General features: G+C 48.2%; 2 protein-coding genes across 4 annotated transcripts; one reads left to right on the top strand and one right to left on the bottom strand.

Moving 5' to 3' along the window:
- Positions 1-251: 251 nt before the first annotated feature.
- On the top strand, positions 252-12,453 carry SMARCB1 (SWI/SNF related, matrix associated, actin dependent regulator of chromatin, subfamily b, member 1). Its single transcript, XM_062631408.1, has 10 exons — positions 252-498; positions 1,870-1,981; positions 2,654-2,683; positions 3,990-4,119; positions 4,694-4,831; positions 5,512-5,639; positions 6,206-6,372; positions 6,805-6,995; positions 11,054-11,185; positions 12,088-12,453. The coding sequence occupies exons 1-10, from the start codon at positions 406-408 to the stop codon at positions 12,125-12,127; spliced, it is 1,161 nt and encodes a 386-aa protein (XP_062487392.1). The 5' UTR covers positions 252-405; the 3' UTR covers positions 12,128-12,453.
- Positions 12,454-14,989: 2,536 nt separating this feature from the next.
- On the bottom strand, positions 14,990-19,752 carry DERL3 (derlin 3). Of its 3 annotated transcripts, none has more exons than XM_062631406.1 (7): positions 19,525-19,752; positions 19,312-19,374; positions 18,628-18,701; positions 18,056-18,149; positions 16,629-16,824; positions 16,116-16,206; positions 14,990-15,579 (listed from the first exon to the last, which is right to left on the bottom strand). In XM_062631406.1, the coding sequence occupies exons 1-7, from the start codon at positions 19,615-19,617 to the stop codon at positions 15,483-15,485; spliced, it is 708 nt and encodes a 235-aa protein (XP_062487390.1). In that variant the 5' UTR covers positions 19,618-19,752; the 3' UTR covers positions 14,990-15,482. The 3 variants fall into 3 exon arrangements, with proteins under 3 accessions (XP_062487390.1, XP_062487389.1, XP_062487391.1); XM_062631405.1 differs by having other exon boundaries at positions 19,312-19,377; positions 19,525-19,745; XM_062631407.1 differs by lacking the exon at positions 19,312-19,374 and having other exon boundaries at positions 19,525-19,751.
- Between the last annotated feature and the right edge of the window lie 1,934 nt (positions 19,753-21,686).

The following is a 21,686-nucleotide window of genomic DNA, read 5'->3' as shown; positions in this document are numbered from 1 at the left end:
AAACCCCAGTGACGCTGCGGCCGGTTTCTCCCCTTCCACCGCACCCGTGCCCCTCGCCATCCCCGCCCGGGGGGGGAGACCGGCTGGAGTCACCGCAGCGAGCGGGCCGGTGTCGCGGAGGATGACCCCCGCCCCGCTTACTGTAAGCGCCGGTACGGCGCTGCCCGTCCCCCCGTCCGCAGTGTGAGCCCCGCTCCGCGCCCTGCCTGTATTTAAGTGCCAATAAACCGCCTCTTTCCTAAGCGCCGCCTGCCCGCACCGCCCCTCAGCGCGTCCCGCCTGCCGCCGGGGCATGCGCGCCGCGACGGCTGGAGTAGGCCGCGGCGCCGCCCGTCGTTGCTTGGCTCGGTGCTGCCGGCTCCGCAGCCCCCATTGAGGACGCCGGGCGCTGCCGCCGCCGCCGCGATGATGATGATGGCGCTGAGCAAGACCTTCGGGCAGAAGCCCGTCAAGTTCCAGCTGGAGGAGGACGGCGAGTTCTACATGATCGGCTCCGAGGTGCGGCCCGGGGGAGGCCGCGGGGCGCCGCGCCGCGCCGGCTGTCGGGGGACTGAGCTCGGGGTGGGCGGGCAGAGGGGAGACCCGTCGGGACGTGGCGGGGAGCAGCCTTCCAGCCCCCGCGGGGCCCCTCCCGCGGCCCGCAGGGCTCAGCCGGGCCGGGACCAGCGCTCCCGGCGAGGGCCGCTCCTGGAGTACGTGGAGACGGGATCCGAGGCCCCGCTCCCCGGTGCGCTGCCGGGGACTTATGTAGCGGGTTTGGTCAGAGATTCGGATTCTTTGACGTGCCGCCAGGTAGTAAAGTGGCAGAGCGGCCTTGGTGCTCGGTAACACCGTCAGAGCCAGGCCTGAAGACGAGCCTCGTTGAAGCAAGAAGCATGGTTTTCCCCCCCACCCCTTGATACAAAACAGGGGAATATTGGATAAATTAAACGGGCAGCTGTATGGGTTGAGCAGGGACTAAAAGCCTCTCGTGCTCTCACGTGAAACACAGAGTTTGACTGTAACTTCAGTAGCTAGTCTGGGAGATTGCCATGCCAGGCACATGGAAGGGGAGAACGTGTTACTTTCTTCATCTACCGATAATTTCTGCTGATTAGCACTGTGGAGCAAAAGATGTGATTAAAAATTACCTGCAAATAAAAGTTAAGATCAAAATAAGCCTTGTCAGATGAGGAATAAAAGTGTTACTCTGTCGCAGCCTGTCAATATGCTGCCAGTCTGAAAATGTGATTTCAGAGACTAGAAATAGTTCTGTTGTTCAGCATGTTCTGCTGTAGCCCTCAGCACAGGTGAGCATCTTGTACCAGGAAGAGCAGAACTGCTTTACAGATGGTAAACTAATCTGAAAGAGGATTATTAACAGTGATCACATTTTGCATGTGCCAAGGATTTAAACCAAAATACGCGTCTCTGGGCATTTGCTGTATTTGAGCTATGTCTACACGGCACAGAGGTTTGAAGTAAAAGCTGGAATGTGAGCAAGCTGGGTGCCCGGTTTGATTTAATTCCTACTGATCGTTGTGCCTTGAAACAGAAATAGAGGTAAAGAAAGGCTAGGTTGTTCAAAACTACATGAAAAGGAATGGATTCTTTTCCTTATTAAATGGCTTATCAGTGCATGGAAATTTTTAATATCAGACTAGTGAAATACAGAATATAGTTTTCCGTATTGCCATGAAAATTGTGGTGCCCCACAATGCCAAACCCAGTATATCAGTATGTCGTAAAAAACCCTACAAAAATCCTCTTGGGATGTCCCATTTACCATCACAAAAAGCTAAATTTGTTTCAGCTTCTGACAAAAATCTCTTGAGCGGAACACCAGGCCACACAGGAACACCAGCCACGTCTCCACTTCTCTTCTTGTAGGTGGGAAACTACTTGCGTATGTTTCGGGGTTCCCTGTACAAGAGATACCCCTCACTCTGGAGGCGACTAGCCACAGTGGAAGAAAGGAAGAAGATAGTGGCCTCTTCACATGGTGAGAAGATGAGTAAACATTTCCAGTATTGTTATATGAAACCTGAAATTTTGCCTTGAAAAGCTCTTTGGTGACTCAGAAACTTGTGCACCCTGAGGGCTGCGTGAGTGGCCTCAGGCTGCTCCAGTGATGGAGCCCTCTGCAGTGGTGGCACTGGTAGCTCTTGTGTTGGCCTGGCACCAACCATCAACTGATCAAAAATGTTCTAAAATGGAAACACCGATCATGGCTTTCCTGGGGCTGGCTGCATCCATCATAAAGCAAAAGCCACATCTCAAAATCGATACCATGTTTCAGAAGAGGTGGGTTTTTTTTTGACAAAGAGGGCATATTTGTGTCTTTTGTCAAGCAGGCAGGAATGTTGTGAGGATGGCACATTGAAAATGTGTGTGTTTGCTTAACTTTGCTTCTTGCAGGGACTGAATGTTCATGCCTGCCAGAATTTGCTGTGGTGTATTGCTGCTGATGTGACTGCCACAGTGAGAATATGCCTCGGTATTATTTTTGGTGCAAGACTAATAACCAGCAGTTAAATTTCCCAGCAGTGTGATTTGTTGTATGCTCTTTAGACTAGAGCATAATAAAAATATGGGTTAATTTTGGACTTATGTCTCCTTCCTCCAAGTATCCTGCTGACCTGTTGCTTTCTTTTCTTGTTTTATTCCCCAACAGAAAACCAGCGGTCTCACAGTCCCAGAAGATGTAAGTCTTATCTGCATGTTAATCTTTGCTGCGCTAGAAGAATCTCCACTGCGACCTTTTGTGCTATTAGAATATATATTATTGTCTAATCCTGTTCCTCTTGATCTCTTTCTGTGGCTGCCCTAATTGTGCATCTGATCATGTGCTGAAGTTTTTCTCAGAACCTTGGCAGGACTCTCAAATGCAGATGGTCTCTGTAATTCAGCCAGAGCTGTCCTGAGGTTTCTGCCCCTTTCCCAAGTCTTACCAGCTTCTGTATTGATTGTTGCCTCTCTATTTCTAACCTTTAAATCCACTGAGGATGTATTGTTTTCTGGGCTTTTTCTCCCAGAAGGCTATGGAAGAGATTTTTATATCATTGTGGCAGGTGTAGGTGTGCAGAGCTAAACTTTGTCATTGCAAAGGGCAACTCTGGGTAGGAAAGAATTGTTTTTCTTCCTCTCCTTAAGTGAAATCACATTAGATTCAAAATTTAGATAATAATTAGTTGACTTTTTCTCCTGAAATTTTGGCTCTGTGGCATTGCTTTCCATCTTAAGTAAATTCCACAGCAGAAATGACCAGGGCCTATGCATAAACTGCACCCTGGATAAAGGAGGTTCATCCAGTGGTAGTATGTGAGAGAAGCTCCTGTAATTCTAGCCCTCCCTGTGTGTTGACTCTTTAGTCCCAGTGGAAGATGTTTTTAACAGAGCATGAACAGGAAAGATGTACAAGGTAAAGAGATACTGATCCCTTTTGCAAATCTTGGCTCTAACATTATGCACCCGTTCCAAGGTATTGTACTACTTTTGTCTTTTGAGTTGGCTTTGTGGTGGGGATTGCTATACATTAACTAAGACATTCCACTCCTGCTCCCAAGAAAGTCAGGTTTATTCCTGTTTAGATGGAAGTCAAAACCCAATTATGTTTCTTTAGTGCCAGGCTAGGCACTGTAGCTAGGCTTCTGGTCACTCCAGTGTTAGTAACCTACTCCAGTGCAAGTAACCTACCCCAGCAGTGAAGCATCTTGGTGTGTAAGGAAATGTGGAGGCTTTGGCAACTTGGAAATGACAATGGAAAGTTCTGTCATCTCCATTTATCCCATGTGTACAAAATGCCATGGCAAAACCTTTTTTGAAAGTTAAATTTCTACAAGAAGATAAATGAAGCCACAGAACTTTGGGGGCACACACTTGTACCACTTGGTAACTGATGTTAGTCCCTTCTGCAGCAACAGGGGAGCTTTTCACCATGCAGCCTATTAATGCTACATTGCTGTATAACACTTTTCCATGTTATTTATGTGCATCTTTCCTGATAATAGATCATGGCTATACAACATTAGCCACTAGTGTGACGCTGTTAAAGGCCTCTGAAGTGGAAGAGATCTTGGATGGAAATGATGAGAAGTATAAGGCAGTGTCTATCAGCACAGAACCTCCTACCTACCTCAGGTAACCAGCATCAGTGAGGGCCAAGATCAGAAGGGAGCTGCTTGGAAGATGTCAGCTTGGGCAGGGAGCATGAGAAGTTGCATAAACCCAGGTCCTTGTGCTGGGGGTGCTTGCCACTCTGTGCTAACAGTTGTTTGCAGTGTTGGGCAAATGAAGATCTCCAGAAGGGTTGGGTTACTGCCCACATACAACAGGAAGAAAAACATAAATGTTTGATGATACAGCTCTTTTTGAAATCACTGCATTCCAGCTGTACCAGATGTTTTCCAGAACACGCTCTCTGCACGTACTGCCTTCTGGAGACCTTGCATTTCTCAGCAGTCCTTTTATAAAATACAGACATAAAATCCAAATATGAACTTAGTATTTATAGTGGTGCACCTGGAGTTATAGCTGGAGAATGGGCTTCCCAGGGGCTGGTGTGGAACATGACTTAGTGGAACAGTGTTGTTTAGAGTTCCAGAATAAAATAGCAAGAACACATAATAGGACTTTGAAAGTTTAAAACGGTGCCATTCCTTTAGTAGCAGTGTTGTTCAAGGGCTGCAGTTTAACATACAATCCCCTTCTTCAGAGAACAGAAGGCCAAGAGGAACAACCAGTGGGTGCCAACGCTGCCCAACAGCTCTCACCACCTGGATGCCGTGCCGTGCTCAACAACCATTAACAGAAACCGCATGGGCAGGGATAAGAAGAGGACATTCCCTCTGTGGTGAGACAGCTTCCTGCTTCTGAAAAGTGGAAACAGTTACCCAAATAACACGCTGCCAGGGTAATGCTGATGGGTTAGAGATGAATCACAGAATTGTAGGTCTTTTGTCAGTTAATACAAGTTGCTAATTTGGAGGTTCGTAGTTAAACTGTGTCTTGAGGCTCTTCCTCACAGCTGCCAGCCATGGCTCAGAGAGCAGGCTTTCTTTTCATTCAGGAAAATTGTTCATTCTTTTCCTGATGAGTTCCTTCTACTTTTTGCTGATGGGCTGAGCAGTTGTCATTTGAGGAGCCTGCAAACCCACTCTGTAAAGGACAGGGTGCCTCTCAGTAGCATATTCCAGTAACTCTGATCTAGTTCATTCAGTGGGAAATGCTGCTGTGGCTCATGACTAACTTATTTTCCATTACAAAAGTTGAGAAAACAAAGATAAATGTAACCCCGGAAAGCTTCCTTGATTTATTTTCAGGAATGTATTATGATAGGTGTAACAAAAAGTGATAAACTGGTATTGGTTGTCATAGCCCTCTAAGCTTTTGTTGAGGAGTCTGTCTAAAGACTGACTGGGGAGTTGGGAGTGTGAGGATTGCTTCCCACAACCATTGCCCATTGCCTGCCCTCTGTGGATGCCAGATGTCATGTGCTAGTTGAATATACTGTGTTGTTGCTTTTCATATTAGCTTTGATGACCATGACCCAGCAGTGATCCATGAGAATGCGTCCCAGCCGGAGGTTCTGGTTCCAATCAGGCTTGATATGGAAATTGATGGGCAGAAACTCAGAGATGCATTTACGTGGAACATGAATGGTATGTAGGAAGGAGAGTTTCTTGAGGTTGGAGAGATATAGTTGTATCTATCACCCAATATGAAGAGACCATAAGCATGAGCATGCATGTCTGTGCCCCATATACACAGAGCTTTAAAGCTGTCCTACTTTAAACTGTGTTCAGCTCTCATGTCTCTTCGTGAATGCTCTGCCAGTTCCATGGGTTGTAGTCATTCTGGACACATGTAATCAGAAGAGTTTAACTGGCATATTTTCCTGACCCAGTTCATCAGCTCAGCAGACTGAGACTATTCTGTTGGCTGAGGTACTCTGAATACAAAGCATTTAATGTGTAGGCTTCTTTATGTATGTGAATTACTAGACCATAGCTACGTTGTCTCCACAGAGCAGCTGTAGGAGGCTGTAAGCACCTGTGTTGGAGTGCATGTCCTTACGAACTTAATACAGAATGCCCATTTAAAAGCAGAAGGTGATACATTTGGGATTTTGTTTGTCATGCTGTGGGATTAATTTTGTGTATTTGTAAGTGGCAGACATTAATTTCTGTGAAAGTTAACAGTGTCTGTTCATTCTGTTCTCTATCAGAAAAACTAATGACCCCAGAAATGTTCTCTGAGATTCTCTGTGATGACCTGGATTTGAATCCTCTGACCTTTGTCCCTGCTATTGCCTCTGCCATCCGACAACAGATCGAGTCCTACCCAACTGACAGTATCCTTGAGGATCAGTCAGACCAACGAGTTATTATTAAGGTAATACAGTAGAACAAGAGCTGAACCATTTGGATTTCTCTGATTATGTTATGGGGGAGTAAGCACAAAAAGCTTCCCTGAGTGCAAAGGAGCTCTTAATTCCAGTCCTGTGCCCAGACTGAATTTGTCCTTCGTATTGAGAACGGAACCAATGTGGCAGATTATTAAGCATTCATGTGCCAGCCCCTGAGATGATAAAGTTGTTCTGTTAGTACTTTGATGTCATCTTTTGGAAGAATAAACCTTAGTGAGTGAAGCTGAATTTTCCTCATGCTACTGGAATTAAGAATTCAGTTAAGGAGCTCTGCAGATGCAGTGAACTAAGAGTTACTGCTCTGCTTCTCTTCTCCAGCCTCTGCCTCCTCAGCTAAATTACCTTTGACTAACTTGTGAGAATGGAAACAAATGATCTGTTTCTTTCCTTGTCTCCAGCTAAACATCCACGTGGGGAACATCTCCCTTGTAGACCAGTTTGAGTGGGACATGTCAGAGAAGGAGAATTCACCAGAGAAATTTGCCTTGAAGCTGTGCTCAGAGCTTGGCCTGGGTGGGGAGTTTGTCACTACTATTGCCTACAGCATCCGGGGACAGCTGAGTTGGCATCAGAAGACATACGCCTTCAGGTACAGAACTGTTCTCTTCCTGCTATGGCTGTGGGGGAGGGGGGTGTTTGCATTTCATGGGTGTTGGCATCAGTGAATCCTTGAACAGCTGCCCTGAGGAAGAAGGTTTCATTGGAAATTGGTCCTTACGGCTTGCACCCATTCTGTCCTTACCATTTTTTGTGCTTGTGCTCAAGTATCTTTCCCTGTTGTGTCTAATAATTTCAGGACCAAATATTGTGGTGTCAGCTTTCAGTGCAGAATGAAAGGCTGCTGTAATTAACAGTGACCTTGTGTCTCCCTCTTCTAACATTTGCTAATGATGAGCTCCGGATGCTTTTCTGTTTTGTTGGCTTTGCCTGATTTGGGCCATCCACTGTCTCAAGCTTTGGTGTTTTGAACTAAGACTGATTGAAACTATAGCTGTCTCCCCTGGCTGAGTTAAAGTTGGCTTGATCACAGGCTGTTCTCACAGCTGGAACACAGCAGTGTCAGGTTTGATTAGTCAGCTTTGTAACTTGTCTCCTAATGATAATCATTTCCAGTTGTGCCGTGTTCTGTGGTGAGTTACTGTACTGATGTTATCCTCAGCATGTTGCTGAGTCTGCAGCTCTGAGTATACCTTAATGTGTGCTGTAAGGTTTTTTTTTTTGACCTCAAGTGATGGTGATAGTCAAGGGAGTTTGAGAGTTCAGCAAATGATGTATTTGATGAGGTGAGGGAATGGTACTGCAGACACCAGTTTTGTAGAGGTCAGGTCAGGGAAGCAGGATGGGAAGCAGCAAAGGGAAACATGCCCAGCCCTGTCCTGCTTCAGGGATGGGGCAGGGAGTAGTTGGTGTGGGGAGAAGCTGGCTGCTGCTGTGGGCTCTGCTACTTCTTCCTACTCCATCTGAAGGTTTCCTGTCAGGTCAACCTTCTGTGGAAAACAGTGATCTGCTCTGGACCAGTTGCTCTTCCACTTGTCTCACTCCACTTCCTCTGGAGGTTTATTTTTATCCTGAAAATCTTCCACAGCAACTACTTGGCTCTGAAATGATTCCCAGAGTGGTTCATACTAAAAAATGGAAAGCGACTCTTTAGCACATGGGAATTAAGTCCATCCCGCTGATGCCCCTTCACCTCATGGAGGTGAGGAGGTCACCTCTACCTTTCCATCTACAACAGCTGACTGACATCTGCAGATCCAGCATGGGACCACATCTGTCTGTAACAACAGAACAGTGGGTATGCATTCCTGAGAAGGAATGGGCACTTGAAGGGTGGTAGATGGGAATCTGATACCTTTAGTACTCTTTTTCCCTGCTGATGACTGTTAGAACAAAGACGTGAGCTAGGGCTTGAAGTAGAGAGGTGGCCCTGTTCATACCATGCTGGCCAGGAAGCCCCCTTTTCTACTCAAAATTTATTTACCTTCCCAGTTAATTTACTTGGACAACTTTTTAGCATGCTGCCTCCCAACACACAGGGCATTTGTTCCTTGCTCTTGTCACTTGGTGTATCAGAGGGCCATTTAGTGAACACTAAATGTTCTCTCTTTCCTGTGCTTCTCCATGTATTGCAGATACCTGGGTTAAGAAATGAATCTGTGTACATGTTAACTGTTGCAAGGGTGGGATGGTCATTTCTCCCTTTGCTTCCCGTTAGTCTCTCTAACCTGCAGCACGTAAAGTTTTAGTCAGTGCTGCCCAGGCTCTCTCAAGTATATAATACTAGTGCCAACTTCACACTATTCTCTCTAAAAACATGTATCTGCCCATGGTTACTGAAGAGGACTTTGTTTTAGGGGTAGTTCAGACAGGTGAAGTCAGGCCTTCTTCAGACTGTGGCAGTATTGCAAGGGGGAGAATGAAAAACTAGAAAGGCAACCCCAACAGAACAAAGCCTGTAGACATGAGCTATTCAGAGAGGAAGAGCCATCTAATTTAAACCTTGTTTTGTGTCATACTACAAACATGTCCTCCTCTTCCCTTTGTTCTTCCAGCAAAAGAGTACTTTTGAAACCTTACAGTGATTAATGATATTTGGGTTCTGTGGTTGGTTAGTTCCTGAATTCCCAAACCGCAGGAGTGGTGGTTGCTCCAAAGTCATTCCACTGATGTAAAGAGAGGGTCTGCTTTAGATGTATCAAAATAACCTTAATATCTCAAGGGACTGGGGGTTTGAGAAGTCATGTGCCTCTTAATCATCTGAGGGAGAGGTGAAACTTGTTGTCTAGCTGATGAAAGCCAGGGCAGTTCTTTCAGCTGCCTGCTCTGTGCAAAACAAGGAGAGCCTGCAAGCCCAGTGTAAGGGGCAGGAATGGAAGTAGACAGGTGACTGGTGGTTGTGGGATTTTCAGGGGGGATGGCATGCTATGATGATTCCTGCCTCTGTCTGAGTGTTTCTAGTGGCAACACACAGCAGCTCATAGCCAGAGTTTTGCCTGAAAGACCCGAGTGGTGGCACAGTTCTCTCATACACCAACTTACATATACAGAGAGGCACCTTTTCCAAAAGAAGACATACCTGTGGACACTACTGCCAGGGACCTGGACCCTTGCAGAGGGAGTGTCTTGCTCTACTGGGAATCCTGCAGCACTTCAGTCTTTCTGCCAGCACCATCATCCTCTTAATCAGAAAATAACAGGGGAGGAAGAGCTGCCTTTCTTTGGAGGTTGGGAGATGGGGGAGGATTTATTCAGTTTATCTCTGATTCTTTGCTAAGGAAATGTGGTATCTGAGCTGGCTTGCAGTTAAGTAATATGTTTGAGGCCAGCTTTCCTACCCCCACTTAATTCTAGTGAGTGTTCAGTGTTAAGCACAGTAAATGAGGTTGAGACCATGCCATCAAGTCAGAAAAGCCAGTTAGGGTCTAGCATTTAGCATGGAATGTGTAGCAGTCTGGAGCTAAGATGAAATTCCTGGGTTTGAGTATTGCTTAGTGGACATAAGCAGTACTGGAAGTGGATTTGACTTGAGCTTCCTCCCAGGATCAGATACCAAAGGCTCTGGATTAATTTTTCGTTGTAGCATTGCTTTGAGGAGTTGTTATTCCAGATGAGTAACTTTGATGCAGAGGCTGATGTTCCCATGACAATTAGCATTTGAGTCCCTTCCTGGGGGAAGGAAAGGGCTGCTCATGAGTACTGAAACCCTGTGCAGGGAGGCAGGTCCCTGGGGAGGGGGCTGGATGTGTGCACGCACCTGTGGAGTGCTCCTCTCACACACACACTTTGTGCTGCTCAGGCTAAGCTGCTTTCTAGAATTCAAAGCAAACATTTACATTCTGAGGCTCCTCTATGCTGGGCTTCCGGCCCCACTGTCAATGGTTGGGAAGCTACTCCTGGTCAGTTCCTGTTGACTTTTACTGAAAAGCCACTGGTGAGGCAGTAAATACTTTTGTGCATGTGATAATGCAGCTGGTCAGGGCAGAGATCTGTCTGAGGACAGATCTTGTGATCTGGGACAAAGCCTGGTGTTTCATTCCATGTGCAGGGAGTAGCCACAGCATCTGGTTGCAACAGCAGGTCCTGAAAGACTACCCGCTCCATGGCAACTGGGAGAACAGTGTGTGTTCCACTATCAGGCTCCCAGAAAGCCAGACTTGTGTCAGGGAAGAGCTGTCAGAGGTGTGCTAGGCAGACTGCAGCTAGGAAGACAGAGTTGCAGAGCAGCAAAGCTAGACAGAGAGGGAGCCCTGCTACCAGCCTCTGCTCAGCTGCTGCTCTGGGTGCAGTGCCTCCAGCACTAATAAACTGGTATGAACTTTGCCTGTGAGGTTTGAACACTGTCAGCCACTTACAGCATGGCCTTTGTGGGAGAGAACTGCATCAGCCATGGCTGTTTGACAGACTCCTCTATGGTGGTGAAAGGAGATGGTTATAATTGGTCTTGCAGAAGCTTTGGGCTCCACAAGATCGCAACCATCAGTCCCAGGTGTGCTTCCAGCAAGGGGACTGTCCTAAGAGGGGCTAAGAATGAAACACTGTAAATGATGCTCTGTTGTCCTTGTGTCTTGCCTCTGGGCTCATAACCCAGAGGAGTGCTCCGAGACCACTGATGAATGTTGCTTTGTTGCCTTCTTTACTGCCATGTAGTGAGAACCCTTTGCCGACTGTGGAAATTGCTATTCGCAACACGGGGGATGCTGACCAGTGGTGCCCTCTCCTGGAAACCCTCACAGATGCCGAGATGGAGAAGAAGATCAGAGACCAGGACAGAAATACAAGGTGCTGCCACTCGTTCAGACAGTTCTGCCTTTCTCTGAGACAGAAATTAAGCTTTGATGTTTGTCTTTCTCTACCGAGAGCCAGCTGGCAGGATTTCAAACTTGCACACCACAGAAACTCTTACTCCTTTAGCTTCAGGATATTAAAACTCTTATCACCTTGCTCCACAAATATTTAAATCTCTACTTTAACCATCTCCTGCTTGAAGCTAAATTTCCTTTTGTCTTTTTTTTGTCCTTTCCCTGGGCTCTCTGCTCATGCAGGGGGATTTGTTTCTATAGGAAGGCATTCATAAAGAATATTGGATTCTCATGCACTGTTATGCTACCTAGAATCCTTTCACAAGGCTTCCTTTTATGTAGGGCAAAGTGCTGTTTGATGTAGGAATGGCCATGCTTCCAGCTCCAGCACTGTTATGATTCTAGGAGGGGCTCTGCCCACCAGAGACCTAAGCAGTGTTTGACAGGCAGTCGAGAGCACTTGCTCCTACTTGGTGATATTGCTCTTGACAGATATAAGTAAGTGAATTGCTAGAATCTCTAGATACAGTGTGGGAGCAGTAAATACGCTGGCCCAGAAGTCTACCAGGAATTTGGTTTTTGTGTTTTTTTTTTTTTTACTGCTGATTAACAGTTTCATTATTATTTTGCTACTTAACTATGGTTGCTGAATAGTTCTCAGTAGCAATCAGTTCAAGCAAAGTGCCCTAAAAGCTGTTACTGAACATAGTGTCATAGCCTTGTTAACAGGTGCAGCCTCAGGCGGCCAAGAAGCCTGTGTAGGGAATAAACCTGTCCACAGAGCACACAAAGTTGTGGCAGCCTCCCCAAAAGTGTTGGTGTTTGTAGGACTTCCCATGCCTGTAAAACAGCACTCATTGTATCTCTTTCTCTCTCTCGTAGGCGCATGAGACGTTTGGCCAATACTGCCCCAGCCTGGTAATCTTCCTATTGTGACACTGGTGCTCTTCCTACAGACGTCATCCCTACTCCTCTCCCCAAATGGATCTAGGATTGGCAGGGGTCTTTGTCCCTGAAGGGGACACACATTCCACTTGCCAAGAGTTCCCAGTACTGCTGACTTCTTCCCCCACCCTTTCCACCTAAATGCCACGTACCAAGAACGCTGTGTTAGCACATGATCTAGCTGAGACCTGTGGCAGCTCTTGGAGCCCTTACATACCTGTGTGTGGACAGTGTAAAGATTCTTTTGTATAGGTGCAACATGCACTATTAGGACAACTTTTTAAATAAAAGGAATGCAAACTACTTTGAGTTCAGTAAGTTTGAATGATTGGTGAATCTTACTACAGTTTTGTGCTGTTCTGGTAACTGAGCAGGCTTGGGGCCTAATATTAATGCTTTTGGGTATAACACCGAACACTTGAATGTGTTCAGTTTTCCCAGAAGTTGGTGGAAATTGAGTTACTTACTTTCTCCTGTTTTATCTGTTGAAGTGAGAATGGGACTTAAAACCAGAAGCAGCAAAAAACTCTGAAGGACTGGTCTGTTGCTACACTTTGCAGTCTGTGAGGAAGTGAGTGAGGTGCTCAGCTGGCTTACTTGACCAGGGTAGAACAGGTTAACTGCAGTCACAAACTTAACATTGCTTTCTGGTAGATGTCAGCCTGTAGTGTGGTGAACCCTTTTTTCTGTGGAGGCCACATATGGAAGACAACAGTTTCTGAACTGGTACAAAAGCTGAGGCATGCAGTTAATGAGCCTGCAGCATCAGCAGGTGGCTTTGCTGTGGTCATTGTCACCACATACAGCTGCCAGTTACAGAGCACCCAAAGCAAAAGTGGGTGTCTTTAAATACCCTTAGCACTGCAGTGTGAGGCTTTTGCAATCCTAGAAACAACCTGTCTTTCCTTGGGGAGTTTCAAAACAGAAACCCATTGAAGTGAGATTAGAAAAGTCAAGCTTACCTAAAAACCTAATTAGAATGTACCTCACTGTTGAGGTACACCAGCTCTTTGATAAGAGTTCCTGCCCTTCACTGCCAGTACTGATGAGCGTTGCAAGCAGGGCAGATTTTGCTGACAGCCCAAGCGTTCCTACATTCAGGCCTTTATGATAAAGCCAATAGGCTTTACAGTCCTTGCTGATCCACCCACACTGCTAACACACAGTCAAAAAACACTCTCCAGTCTTAACTTATCATATTTAGACTTGAGGAATAGCAGAGCCAGTTCTGATTCCTGGGTGGGAGGGAACTGTTTCCAGATGTTAGACATGAAAACCAAAAAATTGGCAATAATATTGCAGTGTTATCCTGGGTTCCTGTGCCAGAGTGGTACTCTATTATTCCTTATTAGAAAGGTTGAAAAGTTATTTCAGCAAGTTAAACAAAACTTGGGAGGCTGACATATGCAGCACAGGCCCCATGTAGAACACATTTTGCCTTACAGATTAACACTTCCTAAGAACGCTTCAGCCTCTCTTTGTTATGATCTTCTGCAAGCAGCCTCTTCAGGAAATTTGACCAAAACAAGCATGAGGCTGCTATAGCCTTTAACTAGCACAAGCAGTACAATTTCTGAATTGCTGGGAACCTTACGGTTACCCATCCTGAAGCTCGCAACTGGGTACAGACACACAGGGACTGCAGCTTCTGTAGTGGACTTACAAGTACCTTGCTCTCCTGAAGCCCATAGAAGCTGCACGAATTGTCCCTCCAGGCAGCCAGGGGCAAGGAAGGACAGTCCAGAGGGGCAAGTCCCAGGAAGATGAATATTTAAATCAGCTTTTTCTATGTATTGGGACTACTCGGGAACAGCTGCGAGTGGCTTTCCTGCTCTACAAATAAATCCTGAGATTAATGTAGCACCCTAGCTAAAAGTGTAGCCTGGCTTTTGCATTCCAAAAAACCCATCCCAGAAGACATTTAAAACAGAATGTCTGCAGACTTTAAAAGCAAACTTTTACCAGGATTGAAACACCAGCTGTGTTACTAGGTCATGAGCAAAGCACACAGCAAGTACCTGTCAAGTCTGAGGCTGCTTAGCCCTCACTACCACTATGTGTTCTAGAACAAGATTGCTATTCTGTACAGGTGTTTCATCCTGCAGAGATAAACATGAGTGTGGCAAATCCCTTGGTCAAATGAAGTCTGATTTTTTCATTAAAAAGGGGTTTCATGGGAAGCTCACAGAGGGGAGGGGGGGCTTTGGTTCCATCTTGCAGAAGACTCCTGTCTCATTCTATTTAATTGGATAATGGCTGCTCACAGTTGGGTAGCTTTAGTGGTGGTTTCAACTGTATTTAGCTGAGCAGACAGCAACACTACCAAAGAAACTATCCTAAGAAACAACCTTTACAAATCCACTCCAAAGGTTTTAAGGTCTGGTACAAGCAGAGAAGTGCACTGCATTAGCATGAATGATCAAATCCATTTCATACAGCTGTTCATGGTAGGGACTAACTTTTGCTTTCTCTTAAATTTCAGATGTTTAAGTTTCAGAACTAAAAAACTCAACAAGAGTGGAATTAAACTGCATGTGCAGACAGCCTTTATTACCAGTTTCAAGTGCTACTTCCAGTCACTGCATGGATCAAGCATCCAGCTCTGTCCCCTGTCCTTTCCCAGGCATCCCTTTCTCTAACAGACAACCCCCTGCACACACCCCCCTCACGCTCTCCAGTCCTGATGACAAAGGAGGGTAAGGACATCTTCCAGCTAGCCTGAACTTTGCTTCCACCAAAAAAAGAAAAGCCCAAACAAGCAACTTGGCAGCTGTGATCCAAGTCCTGATGAGAACTGGTGAACTGATGCCTCTGCCCCTGGCAGAAATGGACACACTACTGAAAAATAAAGACTTTAATGTAAAGACTCTTTGGAAACAAAAACCAAAAAGGAGTGGGGGACTGAGAGGCAAGGAAGAGGCTGCACGGCATTCTACCATGATAGAGTTGGGACTACTACCTCATTGAAAGCCCACAACCAGGAGAGCCAGGAGCATTCTACAGAGGGCAAGAGTGACCTGACATGCATCAAATCAAACAGCAAGAGAAGGAGCAACTGGTTTAACACCCCATTTGATACTTACTCCCCAGTAACTGAGGAGCCATCACAGCTTCCAGTCCCTGTCCCTAGAACACCTCCATGAGCATTCATCAGTTCTTATGTGCAAAGCTCTTTGGAACCACTTAGTACAAGGGGAAAATGGGTTACCCATACAAACAGTGAAACATGACACATCAGAATGTCAACTGATGTTATTCCAGTAGGATCTCTGGGCCACAGTATCGGTCCATCCAGAAAAGAGGAATCTGGCCACATAGAAGAGTCCCACATGTTACTGTGGATGCTGGTTCTGGTCCTGGTCTCCAGGTTGGTCTTCAGGGAGAGGGTTATAGTTGGGATCCTCCTCCGGTGTGTCAAATACCATCTTCCTGGTAAGAGACATGCCATCCCACAAAGCAGGCAGGTTAGGAGAGTGAGCTGAGGACACAGCACCCAGCCCTCCAAGGAACATCCCAGCCTTTCCCAGAGCTTGGCTGTATGCCTCAGCCACCTGCCCTCTGCACCGGCACTACCTGCTCTTTAGCACAGATCAGTATCTAACAATGACAGTACCTGCTTCCTTGATCTCTAGGTCAGTTTTGGTGCTCAGCATGAAGCTGAAAGTATTCTGCTTTCTTAAAGTACAGAAACATATCAGAAAACAATCCTACCTGCATCTAGCATTTCCACAAGCAGCAAGAGCGCTCCAGTTCAACTAGCAAAGTTTAAGGTACCAGCAACTGCTTTATAGACCTCGTGAACATACGTAGATAACGTGCAACGTGCCAGTGCTTTCTGCAGCAGAGGCACAAACTGTTGAGATGAGGTGCTAACAGCATGCAATTGCGTCCTACACTCACCCCACACTGTCACAGTCTGCTGAAGGTTGAGAAACAACACAAAGCCCAGAATCAGTTTTACTTACAGGAAGCCAGGGGTTAACAGCAACTTCTTTCCTCCAGGCTGGTTGGGAAAAACATCTTCCAAGAAATAATAGATGTGACCCACAGCAATCCCTGGGAAGAGATGTGACCAAGGTCAGCCCCAGCTGCAACTCCTTTGCCAGCTAAACCAGAGCCACTGGGAGCTTAAGCAGGAGGAATCTACAAGAATCCATCAGCTGTGTACCCATGTCCCAGCTCCCACCAGTGCTGCAGCTCCACAGGGCCAGGCTGTTTGCTGCGATGGGCACACAAGCCTGTCAGACTCTGCCAGCAGAGCTCACTATATCCAAAATTCAGCCCCTGGGGAAGACACATCAAGAGCTGAGGCACAAGGCTGGCCACCCAGCAGCCTCAGCCAGCTCACTTTAGGAAACCCACCACCTTAAATAAGATGAAAGTAAGAGACAGTGCTAGCAATCCAGGAGCATCTGAGATTTGAGCACAGCATGGCTGCAAAATGCCCTTGTCCCCAGCACCCACCAGCTTTGACTTACCCAGTAAGTCAATGATGATGGAGTTGCCCAGGAGCAGAGAGAATCCCATCAGGACCCAGGGCAAGAAGGGGGCCTGGAAGTTAAGAAGCCCAAAGAAGTTCATGCGGATATAAGGGTTCCTGCGACTCCACACATACACCAGCATGATGGTGAAAGCCTGGCCCAGGAAAAACAGGCTGGCAAAGAGTCCAAATAGCTAGGAACTATCGAGTCAAGGAAAGGCCTACCCACCCTGTGCACCTTCTCCAGGCAGCACAGGGTGCCCTGTGACTAGGAAACCCAGAACTACAGGCAGCTAATCGGCTAATATAGGCACCTCCACAAAGTTACCATCAAAAGTCACCTTCAAAGAAGGGCCTTCACATTCTTACAGCCCTTGGGACACGTGGCACATATTAGCCACTAGCTCACATCCAACACTTGCCTTCTACAGGTGAACTTCAACAGTGAGCTGCTCTTGACATTCACAACCCTCTTCTTCAGAGCACAAGTAGATGGACAAAGGCGAAATATTCCTTTGCCCTTATTGCAGTTGGACTTCAAATCCACATATGGCCAAGTGCATGGCTGCTGTGTGCTCCTGGACACTGACAAACACCCAGCAATGGCCAGCACCCATGACAGCAAATAAAGCTTCATGCAGAGCTCTATGGGGAGCACAGTCCTGAGCCATTTGCATAAAACAGCAGCAAGACATTCAGAAAAGGTTTTATGTTTGGGAAGGAGGTATTTCTCCCCAGACTATTTTGTCCTACAATAAGAGAACTTGAGATGTATGACAGCCACTGGCAGGTTGCAGGGATGGAGTGCCGAGCTCATGCTGCCCGACATGCTGACAGCAGACACTTCCCTCCTTGTCCATACAGCCCTGTGTTCTTCCCCTCAGCTGCAGCTCTGAGCAGCCTCATGCCAATGGTAGCAGCGCTCCAGTGTGCTCCTCACCAGAGCTCAGACACAGCTGCCTGGCCACAGCTGGATGGTTTCTCACACAGTGAAACAAGGGGCTTCCTGCAAGGCTGAGATTCCCCTGCACACTGCCATATGTCCTCTTCGGGATCAGGCAGCCCATCGCCTTGCCAGATGCATCACCACTTCTGCAGACAGCAACAAAAGTACAGGCAGTTTTTCCCATATGTGCTTCTGCTCTAAGGACAGGGAGGGGGCACAGGTCAGGAGACAAGGGTGGGCAAGGCAAGGAACATGAGCTGTGCTGTACAGGCAGAACACTCTCCACTGTATGCTCTCCCAGGCCTCAGGGCACAAGCCTGGGGCACAAGAATAAGGTTCATAAGCCAGCTGTCCTGCTCAACAGGCAGGTACCTGCTACTAACCACACAATGCAGCTGCGACTCAAAAAGCTAGCAGTCAAGACCCACACTATCCACAGATCAGAACACCAAAGAGCCTCAGCCAACTCAAAAGGATACTGTCATGAGAAATCCTCCAAAGAGGAACATGAAAACAAAGTCAGCTGTCCTTCCACGGAAGGAGCCTTCTTCTAGCATGCGGCAGTACCTGTACCTGAGAGCGGGAGAAAAAGGAGGGGTTGCAGTATAGGAAATTAACAGCTGGCCACCCTGTGTCCCCACAGCACAACTTACAGGGAATAAACCCACTGTGAGCTATTTCATCACAGGAGCTGTCAGCCCCAGAGCAGAACAGTGCAAACATCACCTCATACCACTGACCCCAGGGAAACAAAGAGGCAACTGCTGTGCTCCAGCCAGAGCTCACTCCAGGAATGGGCACTGCTCTCCAGCATGAGCCACAGCAGTGCTGATGGCTTCTCCAGCCTTCTGGCAGGGGCTGCCCTGCAGCAAGCAGAGATGGAGCTGCAGAAGGTGGCCACAGCTGTTGGGGGCCTGGCTTCATTTCAGACCAAAGGAACCACAGCCCTAGACCATTACCAAGACAAGTTAGCCTGGGGAGGAAGGTGGATGGGGTGAAATCACATCTAAGCCAAAATGAAGCAGAGAGTTTCACTGAGACCAAAGGATACAGAAATATCATGTTGAAAAAGAAACTGAATCCCAGTGGCCCAAAAAAGAGGAAGTTGGTGATCAGCCTCCATATCTGAAAGAGAAGAGAGAGCAAAGGAGGTGGACAGACAGGTCTCTCACCATCACAGGTACAGCAGCTCTCACTCACCCCCTGGGGACGCCCAGTCACACCCTTGTACACTCAGAAGTACCCCAGGACAACAGACAGCTCCACCACCTTCACACCAGACTCCCCTTCATTGCCCATATCAGAGTACCTTGCTCTTCCAGGTGTGGGAAAGATTTCTCAGCTTTTCAGAAAGGGACAAACAGCCACAATTCAGCACCCGGAGCCAAAGTAAATCAGTGCTCCTGCCTCTCTACAATAAAACCTTCCCCACCCAACCTGACACCAGCTGGCCAAACACCTCGGTGTCACAGAAGAGACAGGTTTCAAGCAAAATAAAAAAGGAAATGCCAAGATGATGCATGGCAGGGGAAGACTGTGTTTGTGACAAGAGGGGCCACCATGTTGGCAACACAGCTCCTGCTAGGAGCTGCAGAAGGTTGGAGCAATGGGAAAGAAGCCCTTTTGGATCGTAAAGCACCCCCTGAGTACCTTACAAAGCCAGGGCCCAGCCTGTCACACCCACCCCTCGCTGAGAAGGGGCACGAGGGGCCCCCAAGCCCGGTCAAGGCCTCACCTGGAACTTCCTGAAGATGAGGTCGGGGTTGAAGTACAGCTGGAAGGGGGTGATGAACTCCAGCTGCTGTGGGAGACAGGCAGAGCACTGCCACCCGCTGCCGGGTACCCACTGCCCTCAGCCAGCCCCCTGGCCGCCCCACCACAGCACCCCCTCCGGGACCCTGACCGCCCCACCACAGCCTCCCCCCGCGAGGACCGCTCTCGGCCTCACCACGGCGGCGGTGGTGAGCACGCAGGCGGTGGTGTAGGCCCGCGTCACGGCCGGCATGCCCAGGTACTCCTGCGCGAAGCCCTGGTAGGCCATGGCGCACAGCAACAGCTCCAGCGCGCCTCGCGGGCCCTTTAACACCCCCCCGCGAGCCGCGCACGGCCAATCCCGACGCGACAGGCGGCACGAGCTGGCCAATCGGAGCGCGCTTCATGCGCTCGGCCTCCACCCGCCGCCAACCCGGCACGGCCCCGCCGCGGCAGGTAACGGACTGGGAGGGGCAGAGCCGTTGCGGGGCCCGCCTCCCGGGGGCGGGGCGAGCCGCCACAGCCAATGGCAGCGGAGTATCCCCGTGACAGGCGGCGGAGGGCGGGACACGTTACGTGCCTCCCAGGGCAGGCCAATCAGCAGGAGAGAAGGGTGAGGCGTGGAGGGCGGTGCCGGTGCCGGTGCCGGTGCCGGTGCCGGTGCCGGTGCCGGTGCATTTGCAGTTAAGTCTGGAGGAGAGAGCGGGACATTTGTGCTCCCCACGTAACTGTGTCCAGCATCCTGCAAAGCACTCTGGAAGGATGCTCTGATAAAGGTCTGCCTAAACCTCACCCTCTGCGCTGATCTTGCTTCCATAGCTGCCCGTGTGCTCAGGGGTCAGATCATCATTACAGCCACACGAGCCTGGTGCTGAGTTTGTGCAGGAGACGGTGAAGCTGTCAGTAGAGCCTTAAATGAGCCCTGAGATTTCCCTTTAAACCTCCAGTTAATGGGAAATTAAATCACCAATGGGGAGGGAGTCAGTGTTTCCATCACCTCTGCCCTGGCTGCCCTTTGATGAAGAACAAAACCCAGCTGGAAGATGAAAGGGGTGTTTGAGCACATCGGGGGACAATGGGCTGCAGGCATTGTGGTGCTGAGAAATGGCTGCTCCCGGGGGAGCACAGACAGCTCAGGGTCGGAGCTGCACTGGGGCACAGTGCAGAGCTTACAGCCAAGCAGGAGGGGCAGCTCAGTCCAAGAACTGAGAGCAAATGAATAATGGATGAAATAAATGGGTAATTATCCTGCTCCTCTGGATGTGGGATTAGAGGTTTCCTATCTGCTTTTGCTGCCTGCGGGTAATGCCAGCCTGAAGCTGGATTCAAGGCCTGTGATTCCTTCCTTGTTTGAACCAAGTATGGAGATGAACACTGGGAGTATCTCTGCTGGAAGGAGGTCATTGTTCTAGAGCTGTCTCACTTAGCTCCACAGAGATGAGAATCCAAATGATCAATCCCACAAACTCTGCGTGGAGGACTATGTGCTAATCAGACATTGCATGGAACCTAACAAAAGCCATTAGTTTCTCACTTTTCTTCTTTTCCTTTGTTTGTCAGCCAAAACTGGAGAACTCTACTTGCTTCTACTTAAGGCCTTCTTTTGTAAGATTCATGGGGGGAAGGGGCAGAAGCTATGGAACACATCGGGAAGTTCACCATCTTACACTGGAATAGGCCAAACAAACCTCACTGACACCCCCAGTTCCCAGGCTGCTTCCTGCTCATGATCTCACTCCCTTCGGAGCTCAGCCAAGCTGACTTCATGCACTAAAGAACGCCCAGGGGCAGCTTGAGTATTTGCTACAATCCCTGTCACATTTTATGGGTTTGGGGAGTTATTTCTTTCCACAACATCACAACAGTCAGCCACCTAGCTGAGTTCACATGATGCACCTTTGTGAGGATGCCAACATGCTCCCTCCTATAAAATCATGGAATCTAATTAAAAGCCCCCCCCCCCCCCCCCCCCCCCCCCAACCAAACCCAGATTCTTTGTCTCAGCTGCAAGGAGGAATGAGGGACTGCCAGAACAAAAACACCATGCAGAAATCTTTGCTGATTTCCTGCTTGTGCTGTTCTCCTGCCCAGGGCCCCAGGGCAGATGTGAGCACAGGTCTGAGCAGGGCTGATGTACAGCTGCTGCCTGCCATCTCCTGGGTTCCCCTTCCTTTTGGAAGCAGTTGAATTCATGTCAATATGCAGCATCGCTTTCAAAACCCAAGACAACAGAAACTCAGTTTCCATAAAACAGGCCTGATGCCCAGACTTCAGTCCATTTCGGGTGGCCTTAGGAAAAGGTGTCTATCTGTAGGCTCTTGGAGCTGACTGAGGGACTAACTGGAAGAACTTCCATCT

This window comes from Pezoporus occidentalis, unplaced genomic scaffold (assembly GCF_034315485.1).
Source record: "Pezoporus occidentalis ecotype Australia unplaced genomic scaffold, CSIRO_AGI_Poc_V1 ctg37, whole genome shotgun sequence".
In the NCBI taxonomy this organism is placed as follows: Eukaryota; Metazoa; Chordata; class Aves; order Psittaciformes; family Psittacidae; genus Pezoporus; species Pezoporus occidentalis.
Note: the sequence above shows the minus strand (reverse complement) of the source record. Positions and strands in the feature narration are given on the sequence as shown.